The sequence below is a fragment of the Rana temporaria genome, chromosome 8, assembly GCF_905171775.1.
Source record: "Rana temporaria chromosome 8, aRanTem1.1, whole genome shotgun sequence".
NCBI classification, from domain to species: Eukaryota; Metazoa; Chordata; class Amphibia; order Anura; family Ranidae; genus Rana; species Rana temporaria.
Genome location: NC_053496.1, coordinates 57,707,354 through 57,718,788, shown reverse-complemented (window position 1 = coordinate 57,718,788; position 11,435 = coordinate 57,707,354). Strand labels below are relative to the sequence as shown.

The 11,435-nt window shown below is 44.2% G+C and overlaps 1 protein-coding gene across 1 annotated transcript in view; it reads right to left on the bottom strand.

Moving 5' to 3' along the window:
* Positions 1–8,226: 8,226 nt before the first annotated feature.
* CFAP46 (cilia and flagella associated protein 46) overlaps positions 8,227–11,435 on the bottom strand; it is a 267,974-nt gene continuing 264,765 nt past the window's right edge. Inside the window, exons 59-60 of the mRNA XM_040361829.1 lie at positions 11,017–11,121; positions 8,227–8,396 (exon numbers count right to left, since the gene is read on the bottom strand). Of these exons, the coding sequence (XP_040217763.1) occupies positions 8,275–8,396; positions 11,017–11,121 (227 nt within the window). The 3' untranslated portion in view covers positions 8,227–8,274. The remainder of the gene's footprint in view (positions 8,397–11,016; positions 11,122–11,435) is intronic.

Here is an 11,435-nt window from a genome sequence, read left to right as displayed (position 1 = left end):
GATTTGTAAGATATGCTGAGACAGTTAAAATAAGGGGAGAGTGAAGAAAGAACAAGTCCTCAACTCCTGTGAATCCTCAAGCAATGTCTTTTATCTACAACCACGCGACTGCCGCACACAGGCCCATATTCATGGGGAAGTCAAAGGTTTGGATTTAGCAGTGCTTAAAAAGCAATAATATCTTCTGAACACATTTATGATATAAAGTGAAAGGGACAGAGGGCAAAAACCTTTATACCCATAATACTCAATGGCTTATGTGTTAAACTACACTGATCTCAGTGTGGCTGATCAGGCCAATTAGACAATCACAAGCACAAGGAAATATAAGCTGGATGAAAACCAAGCAAAACATGTGGCCTAAAATACTTTGTAAAATAAATGAACCGGATCAGCCAGGTTGTTTTATCATAGTTTATGTGTTCTTGTTGTATAAAAGTTCTTAGAGTCATGAGATCCTGGCAAATATTGGAAGGATAAGGCCAGTGCTGGGACAAGGCCATTCGGTGCCCAGGGCGAAGATGGCAAACTGTGCCCCCCCTGTTTTTAAGAAAGAATCAATGTTGTTTCAAAACAAGAACATACTTAAAACAATACAAATTCAATTATCACCCCACACACAGTATTTTACCCTTTACATGACCCCCCTGCACAGTATTTCCCCCTTTACATATCACCCCACACACAGCATTCCCCCTTTACATATCCCCTCACACAGTATTTCCCCCTTTACACGACCCCTCCACACAGCACTGCCCCCATTCCCCCGCTTCCCATCCTTCACAATTCCATATATTTGCCTCCCTTCACTCTCCTACCTTTCACAGAGCGGAGAGCAGGAGGCGGGACAATCCTAAACTGAAGGCACAGCAGCACTGGGCAGTGCACGGGAGAGGCCGGGTTGACTTTTCATATTAGCGAACTGGTGATTGACTGCTAGGACCGCCTCCTTGCAGCCAATCACCTACTGATTAACGTGACAGGCAGCTACCGATATTCACGCAGAATTGTCCTGCCTCCCGCTCCTCTCTGCTAATGATATGAAGCTGGGGACAAAATACCGGCGATTAAATGGCCCGATCGTGGCAGTCCAGAAAGAGCAGCATCTCCGGCCGGACACAGACCGCGGGACGCCAGTTAGTGATGCCCAGCATAGGATAATGATACTCTTATGCCTGCTATCAACCCGCCCAGGGCCGTCTTTAATATTGTTTGGACCCTGGGCAAGCATTTTCCTGGGGCCCCCCATGCAATTTTGCTCATCACCCCAACATCCCAAAAAATGCACACACACTCTGTAACCCCCTGTCCACGGCCACCTCTGTACCCCCCTCCACAGCCACATCTGTACCCCCCTATCCACAGCCACCTCTGTACCCCCCCCTGTCCACAGCCACCTCTGAACCCCCACTTGTCCACAGCCACCTCTGTATACCCTCCTTTACATAGCCACCTCTGTATATCCCCCTTCCATAGCCACCTCTTTATAACCCCCCTTCCATAGCCACCAATTTATAACCCCCCCTTCCATAGCCACCTTTGTATATTCCCCTTCCATAGCCACCTCTGTATACCCCCCCTTCCATAGCCACCTCTGTATACCCCCCTTCCATAGCCACCTCTGTGTTCCCCCCTTCCATAGCCACCTTTGTACCTCCCGTCTCTCACTCCCTGTCACAGGCCAGCCACTCCGATCCTGCAGCTTCTGACAGAGGGAGAAGCAGGACGAGTCGGCTCTTACACACACAGCCTGCAGCTGTGTTTGTGACCGTTGCACCAGGAGAACTAAACTATTCTAAGACAGCACAGGCTTCAGGGGCAGCTGCTTTTGCCCTGCATTAAAGAAGGCCCTGAACCCGTTCTCTCTCACACTCCGCACAGGGCACCAGTCCCTCCTGCCCACCCCTTGTACCGGCTCTGGATAAGGCACTAATAGACCTTAGCAGAGACCTGAGCAGACTAATCTAGGGACAAAAGAGGGTGCTTGTTGTGTATTGAGGCACGTGTCACAAGATTCTACTCCAGGCAAAACACTTTAAAATCACCCAGCAGGTGCTTAAATGGAAACAAATAGCTCTAGGTGCAATACCTACTTCCTTCTTCATTGCTGTCCTATATAGCAAGTTCTTTTCTCAAACTGATGTCCTCAGTATTTTCCACACTAAGGCCCCTTTCACATTGAGGCGTTTTTCATGCGGTACAGCGCTAAAAATAGCGCTGCTATACCGCATGAAAAAACCTGCCCTGTAGTGTTCAATGTGAAAGCCCGAAGGCTTTCACACTGAAACGGTGTGCTAGCAGGAGCGCTCCAAAAGTCCTGCTAGCCACATCTTTACTGCGGTATAGGAGCGGTGTGTTCACCGCTCCTATACCGCGCCTTCCCATTGAAATACAATGGGAAGGCGGTAATACAGCGGTAATACCGCCCGCAACGCCTGAATTCTTTTCTTCAATACAAATTCTTACATTAAAAGCACTGGGGTGGTGACGTTTAGGATATATTTTTAATGCAATAATTTCTTCTTAATTATTTTCTTAAAGAAGATTTAAAACCATAATAAAGTCCTACTAAAGATGTGTTTATTACAGGACTAGCAAAAGCGTGCCATGCCCAGGATAAATGGCAGCAATCATTGACAAAGTACACTATAAACATACCAAAGCAATGCTTAAGATAGGATAGTAAAGGACTGAGTTTGTAGACTGAAGTCTTTGGGTAAAGAGGAATAAGCTGTAATGCCTCGTACACACGACCAGTTTTCCCGTCGGGAAAACTGCCGTGACAGCTTTTGACCGGGAAAACTGGCCATGTGTATGTTCCATGGCAGTTTTTCATGACACACGGCCAAAGCTCAGCCAAAGCACTCATGGCAGTCGGCCGTGTGTAGGGGGAAAAAGCTGCCGAGCCGGTACTCGGCTTTCCCTATGGGTTTCCCAGCGGTAAAAAGTCAGCCGGGAAACCCGTACGTGTGTACGAGGCTTGATACTTGCATACATTATTTCTCACTCTGGCAGGCTGCTATCCAAACTGCGCGACTGGTCTACCAAAACTTTTTCTCTAAGTTGTTCCAGTTGGTAGTCATATGCAGGACCAATAATCATAGGAGAAAAGAGGTGAGTGCTAGAAGCCTGCCAGAGCAAGGAAGAAGGTAAGTATTAGGCTGGGTTCACACTATTGCGACTTGGATGCAAGGTTCCACATCCAATTCGCATGTCAGGAGATTGTGGTCAGTTCTCTATGGAGCCGGTTCACACATCTCCGCAGCGAATTGCACAGGAGTCCTGTGTGTCTTCTGGTCCATTACAGGTCCGAATGCAGCCAAAAATTCGGACTGAAATCGGACCAGAAACGGTGAACAGGGACGCACCAGACACCCTTCTGTGAGCTGCTCCATGCGGCAGTGTAAACCCAGCCTTACAGCTTACTCCTCTACCTCTAGACTTCTCAAGCATTTAACCCTTACAGCATAGGAGGACCCATCTGCAAGGATGTTTTGCTTCCCGAGGTCCAGCTTTAACATAATCGAGTGTGAGCATTTAAAAAAAATATTTGTATAGTTTTCTTATTATACAGTATTTACTTGGCGGCAATATGCATTACCTACAAATGTTGTGCTTCCTGCTTTGCAGTGCTGCATAGTGGTTGTGCTGTATGGGTCCTGTGCATTAAAGTAGTAGTAAACCGCAATTGATGACAAAAAAAATCCCCTGCAAGCAATGGCACAATGGCATAATGTGCTAGCATGCAATGCATACTAGCACATTATGAGAGCCATACCTTAGAATGAAGACCTCCAAAGCCAATCTGTCACCGCTGAGAGGGCTAACATCTTCCCCTGGTTTTCCTTCTGGGTTTGCAACCTTCGGCTACATGAGTGGCTGGGGGCATGATAACGTCATTCCCGCGCACGTGAGCGGAAGCCGCCATTTACGGCACAGGCTTTGAAGGTCTGGGATGGTATGCCAGACCTACAGAGCACATGTGTCAGTAACATCACCGGCTGCATGCACTCTGAATATCTCCTAAACTGTGCAAGTATTCACAGTACCTACAGGTAAGCCTTACTATAGGCTTGCCTGTAGGTACAAGTGGTAGAACAGACTTGACTACCACTATAACAACAATACCTTTGGTAGATGCAAAAATACAGAGAAAAACTTGGACAGCCGCACTCCAAAAAACGTTCCTTTTATTTAAAACAGGTCACAAAAAATACATGCCACAGCAAAAAATAGAACAGAAGCTGACGCGTTTCACACTGTAGCTCAGTGCTTAGTCCTGACTTCTGTTCTATTTTTTGCGACCCGTTTTAAATAAAAGGAACATTTTTTGGAGTGCGGCTGTCCAAGTTTTCCTCTGTATTTTTGCATCGCCATTGCATTGCCGGCACCCATGGTTTGGGTCCAGTGAGGAGGCTCTTTGGTCACATCTGAGCGGTTACTCTTTCTTCTAATACCTTTGGTAGAGTTTCCTTCAATTAACCTACCAGAGAGCATCCAAGTTGTTCAAATACAAACTTTCCTATCCACAGACCCTTTCATTCCTCTTAATATGCTGTACTCTGCAGGACGGGTGGCTGCTCACCTTCTGTGTGCAGCCCAGCCCCCTAAATTCTTACCGGAGCCTGTTTTTGATCCAAAGCTGTGCCCAAGAGCAGCATTTCTCTTATCTCGCCCCTCGCAAGACATGGAGGCTGCAGTGGAATTCAGCAAAGGGGGCATAAAATGGCAAAGGGGGCATAGAAGTGGCCAAGTGTGGGCTTATAAGGAGGAACGTTAGTGTTTTAGGACAGGATTTCTAACCTGCATAAATGACTGCTCCTCCAGGCTTGAGGACCATTCACAGACATGGGATCCTCACCAGATCCAGTCGAAAACAGTCAGATCAGTGACCATCATCACATGTCTATAAATACAAGTTTACCAGTCTGCCAGATTAAGTGCAAACAATAAACTTGTTGTATATCTAAGAAACTTAGCAGGCTTGGCGACTACACTTCTGATATACAAATGTATAATATCAAAGTGTTTCAAAGCCCAGCTCAAGGCAGATAAAAAAAAAACGCTGCTAATTATAAGTTGAACAGTTACATAGTCATTAAAATCACTGGGGCAGATCCTCAAAGAAATTACGCCGGCGTATCTGTTGATACGCCGCGTAATTTCAAATTTTGCGTGTCGTATCTTTGTTTTGGTATCCACCAAACAAGATACGACGGCATCTGTGTTAGATCCGACAGGTGTACGCCTTAGTATGCCGTCGGATCTAAGATGCAATTTTCCGGCACCCGCTGGGTGTCATTCACGTCGTAATCCGCGTCGAGTATGCAAATGAGCTTTTTCAGACGATCCACGAACGTACGAGCGGCCGTCGCATTCTTTTACGTCGTTTCCGTTCGGCTTTTTCTGGCGTATAGTTAAAGCTGCTATCTGGTGGCGTACTCAATGTTAAGTATGGCCGTCGTTCCCGCGTATAATTTTGAAAATTTTACGTCGTTTGGGTAAGTCGTCCGTGAATGGGGCTGGACGCCATTTACGTTCACGACGAAAACAATGACGTCCTTGTGACGTCATTTGGAGCAATGCACCCTGGGAGTTTTGACGGACGGGGCATGCGCAGTTCGTTCGGCGCGGGGATGCGCTTCATTTAAATGAAACACGCCCCCTACTCGCCGCATTTGAATTCCGCGCCCTTACGCCGCGAGAGATACACTACGCCGCTGTAACTTACGGCGCAAATTCTTTCAGGATTCAAAGGTTTGCAAAGTAAGTTACAGCGGCGTAGCGTATCTCACATACGCTGCGCCCACGCAAATGTATGTGGATGTGCCCCATTGAATGTAATTCTAAATGCAGCTATGTAAAGTATTTGAATTTGCCTTGATATTAATCCTTGATGTAATCCTGGTTATTTACGAAAGGCAAATCCACTTTGCACTACAGTAAGCATATACAAATAAGAAAATCACATAAAATAATTTTAGGTAAACTTTGTAATAAGAACTTAGTAATGGACTACAGTCTCCAAAAAACTGTAATTTAGGATTATTTTGATACGGAGAGGTACAGTAATGTAAGTTACTTTATACTGTCAAAAGTATTTTGACTCCGGCCTTTACATGCACACAAACTTTAATGGCATCCCAGTCTTAGTCCGTATGGTTCAATATTGAGTTGGCCCCGCCCTTTGCAGCTATAACAGCTTCAACTCTTCTGGGAAGGCTGTGCACAAGGTTTAGGAATGTGTCTATGGGTTTAGGAGTGTGTCAAACATTCCCATAGACACACTCCTAAACCTTGTGGACAGCCTTCCCAGAAGAGTTGTAGCTATTATAGCTGCAAAGGGTGAGATAACTCAATATTGAATCCTACGGACTGAGACTGGGATGCCATTAAAGTTTGTGTGTGTAAAGGCAGTTGACCCAATACTGTTGACAATATAATGTATATAAATCTACAGGTTAGATGTAAAAGGCATTCACCTTATAAAAATACATGAAATTTATTTTGGGAATTGTTAAATTATCAGTGTTACACTACCAACACAAAATAAAGGGAGGTAAGAGGGGACAGAAAGATAGAAGTAATGAGGTATAAGAGGAAAGAATAGAGACAAAAAGGAGATGAGATATTAGTAGGGAGTAACAGAGAGGGGTACTGTTTTCGGTCTTAGCCATAGTGAATGTTAAACATGGAGAGGGGTATGTGTGTGAGTAGGTTTGTACATGTGTGTATGTGTATGTATACATTTTTTTTTCACACTTTGAAATAGGAATACACAAACACTACAAACGCGATAAACACGATAAGTGCACAAGAATATAAAAGAGGGAACACCCTAATGAGGAGTAATTTTTATGGGGGGATGGAGGGGAGGGGGAAGGAGAGGGGGAAGCATTGCTTCCCCCCTTTCCCTTTGTCCCCCACTTTTTTTTCTCTTGTTTGTTATATTAAATTTTTTTTGTATCTGTTCTGTTTGTATTTATAAATGTTATGTATTCTGTCCCCGGTGGAGGTTGGGTATACATGAAAGTGATGTAAAGAAATATACAGAAAATAAAAAATAAAGAATTATGAAAAAAAAAGGGGATGAGAAAGGAAAGGTAAAAGGAGGGGACGGGACAGGTAAGGGTAGATGGGAGAAGGAAGACGAGCAAAGTAGAGAGGGAACAGAAAAGCATTGGGGAAGGGAAGAAGAGGGAAAAGAAAAGAATGAAGAGGGTTGGGGGTGGAAGGGAACGGGAGGGGAGGGAACAAGTGAAGACAAAGGGTAGAAGAGGAGGGGAAGGAAAGGAGAGGAGGGGGAAAAAGTAGAGTATATATTAAATAATATATAATGCAGATGAGAATAGAGGGGTGAAGGGAGAAGAGCAGAGACTGAAAAGGGGAGGGAGCAGGTAAGCATAGTGGGCGGGTAGGGGAGGGAAAAGAAAACAATAGAGTGGATGGCAGGGGTGGAGAGGGGAAGGGAACAAAAGAAAAGGAGAGGGGTGAACTGGGGAGGATCAAGGAGAAAGGAGGGGAAGGGAAAGAGAAGGGAGGGTAAGGAGAGGGGAGGAGAGGGTTTGGGACAGAATAGAATAGGAGGGGAGGGTAGAGGAGTCTAGGGAAAGGGAATAGGGAGAGATGAGAGGAAAAGGCATAGGAAAGGTTAAAGTAGAAGGGAAGGGATGTGGAGAAAAGGGAAGGGGTAACATATGAGGATAGCAGGGAAGGGAGGTGGAGGAGAGGGAAGAGCAGGGAACCGAGCAGGACAGAGGGAAGAGAAGGAGAGGGAACAGGAAAGGATGGTGTAAGAAGAGAATGGGAGGAGAGGGGAGGCTGCTGGCCTTAAACATATTCTTTCAATTGAATAAAAACATCATTAAATCTTGAAAGCATTCTTACACTGACACATTTCCACTCATAAACATATAATGTGGTTTGTGGCCGATTCTCACAGATACAGCCACAGGTATTTGGCCTAAGGCCACTGTGTTCTCTTGCAATTAATATCCCATATATAGTCTTTGTGTATTGTCACAAACAATACTTGCTGAAAAAGAAAATGGTTATTGAACTTGCCCAAATTAAGATTGCTTGTATAAATACAAGGAAAATGTGTGAAATGAAGGTTGGAAAGCACCATGGACATCACAGCGATGTAAAGAAGGAGGAGGTTTCTTTGTCTTTGATGATGGACAAGGGAACTATAATTTACCTTTGTCAATAATACAAGATTGCTGCCAAGTATAACCAAACTGAGTGTTTATTGGATTGTCACTGACAAAAATCTCACATAACCATCATATTAGGCAGGCCATACAGCGTATAGTTAAAAAAGGACGGGTCTGCATCAGGTAACGATGGATCACTTGGACTTGTTAGCTGACTGCGTTCTTCGGAGACCTCTCCTTCTGTGGAAACATAAAAAAGACAAACTTGTATTTTCCTGCTGCCACACACAAGAAGGGAACATTTTTAGAGATAAAAACTGTAAAGATATGTAAGTCATTCCATCCAGTAACGTTGAGGTTAAGATAAATTTGAAGCCAAAACAATTTGCTGGAAGTTTTTACGGTCTAACTTACAAGCTGCATACTAGTTCCAAGGAAGGCAGTCACCTCACTGAGGTAAATTACTGTAATGCCGCGTACACGCAATCATTTTTCGGCATGTAAAAAACAACATTTTTAAAAAATGTAATTTAAAATGATTGTGTGTGGGCTTCACATAATTTTTCGGGTTCTGAAAAACGACAAAAAAAAAAAAATCGAACATTGCATTTTTTAACAACGTTTTAAACAATGTCGTTTCTCGGGTTGTAAAAAATGATCGTGTGTGGGCTAAAACGACGTTAAAAACCCGTGCATGCTCAGAAGCAAGTTATGAGACGGGAGCGCTCGTTCTGGTAAAACTACCGTTCGTAATGGAGCAAGCACATTCATCACGCTGTAACAGACAGAAAAGCGCAAATCGTCTTTTACTAACACAAAATCAGCTAAAGGGTGACGTCATCCGAATGGAACTTCCCCTTATAGTGCCGTCTGTGGGCAGGGGCTAATCTGAATCTGGCAGCCCCCTTTACATCATACCCCTACCCATTCACCAAATAAGTGTCACAAGGTAATAAAAACACACAGACAGTTTTTGCCAATTCTTTTATTAAAAAATAAAAAAATTGTGTCTCACGATGTAAATCCACCGTCAATCACACCGCCCGCCAGACCCAAAAAAGAAGACATAACAAAGACGCTCCTGCCGTCGGTGAAGGCTGGCTGCCTACTGCAGGCTCCGCCATCTGACATTTCTTATATAGGTAAGGGGCGGGGCCAACTGGCTACATTACCTGGTGGTTCAGCCCCTTGTGACGTCACCGACCCAGTATGCTCCGGTCTGTGATGTCACAAGGGGGTGGGACCACCAGGTAATGTAGCCAGGTGGCCTCGCCCGTTCCCTTTATAATAAATGTCAGACGGCAGAGCCTGCAGTAGGCCTTTGCTAATTTTCTTTTTCGGATCCAGCAAGTGGCGTGATGGATGATGGATTTACATTGTGGGACACAATTTTTTAATTTTTTAATAAAAGAACTGTCAAAACTGTCTGTATGTTTTTATTACCTTGTGACACTTTTTGGTGAATGGGTAGGGGTATGACGTACCCTCTACTCATTCACATAGGGTGGGGGGGCAGGATCTGGGGGCTTCTAGATTCTGATAAGCCCCCTGCCTGCAAACCCCCACAACCATTGGCTACGGTTGTGGGGATGAGGCCCTTGTCCGCATTAACCTGGTGACAAGGTGCTTTGGAGGGGGGGGAGGGGGTTGAACCCCACTGCCCAAAGCACCCACCCCCCCATGTTGAGGGCATGTGGCCTGGTATGGTTTTAGAGGGGGGGTCACTTGCTCCCTGCCTTTTTCTGACCTGCTGGGCTGCATGCTTGGATAAGGGTCTGGTATGGACTTTGGGGGGACCCCACACGTTTTTTAACTTCTGCATGGATTTTGGCATTTTATGGACTTGGGGGGGGACCCCATGCTATTTTTCTTCATGCTTTTTAATTGTCAACTTTTTTTACAATCGGCTGTCAGTGGGGAAGCCCACTGATAGCTGATGAGTCATTGGTTGTTAAGCATGTGGTGGCCGGCTTTTCCCAACTTGCTGCTTAGCAACCAGCTACTGTATTTGTCAATTTGTTTGACAAATACTGCATGTAATACCACCTGCTATACCCTAGTAATTATTGCATGCTTTTTAATGCTCTGGTCCATTTGTGAATTGGACTTTAGAGCTTTTTCTGCGGTATTTTCAGGCACAGATATTTATTTTTTCAGTAATTACCGTAAAATCATTATTTTTAATAATTTTTTTGTGAATTGGACTTAGTTTACCGCGTGAGATAAACTTTAGTGAATCGGCCCCTCATGTTACACTCTAAATATAGGTGTGATACATGAGGTCTCATGCACACTGGGTTTACAAAAAATTAAACAAAACACCACTTTTCATGTGTTTGGCATTTTTTTTACCTGCTATGTAAGCCTATCTGTCCATGCACACATAGGCATTTACAGGTGTATAAGAAGAGAAGCATCTACAGAGACATTGTGAAATACTTTGACTTTGGTGAAATATCAAAAAAAAGGACTGAGGATATACATTCCTAACCCCCTGCTGGCCCAGGCGCTGTACAGAAGGACCTGTGGTACCCCCTCATTGGAGACCCCTTGCTATTATGTTAGAAAGGAAACATTCTCATTCACTCATTCATACACAGGTAGAGTGGATGGAAGGCAGATGATATGCTGGGTACAGTACTCTAAGACTGAGGAAGTACAGGCAGGAGTGATCACGATAAATTCCCTCCACCCAAAGCTTTGAAGCTTTTGTGAAGTTCTTTGATGCTACAGACCAGTAATATATCCTTCATGAAAAGCTGTGCATAATACATTATAGAAACAAACATATACAATATGAATGAGTAAAACTGTCCTGAAATGTACTCATATTGTGAATACACCTAGTAGAACACAATACCTGATTTAAAGTAAGACATACCCTTCACAGTGACTTCTGAACAACTCTTGAGTTTTCGCTGGCCATGTACAGTCTGCCCACTGGTCTTGCCAAGTGCTAGTAGATCTGTAATATTAATTAACAGAATGCAACATAAAAAATATGATCATCAACGATCTAAATGACAGAAGCAATAAAACATTTAGTTTAGGCTCGCTCTTGATTTGATCAAAGAAAGGAGCAGAGGAAAAGTCAGAAAGCACTGTTCTAAGTTTGTCATGTTGTATTATTCCCACATACACACTCCACTCATTACCCATTGCCGAATTTCTAACATCTGGTCTTCCGACAGCTACAGGAGTACATTATCAAATTATCCCCAGAGTCAAAGGCACATAACAAATTCACAGGTGGATCATTGTAAATTCCAAAATGGCACA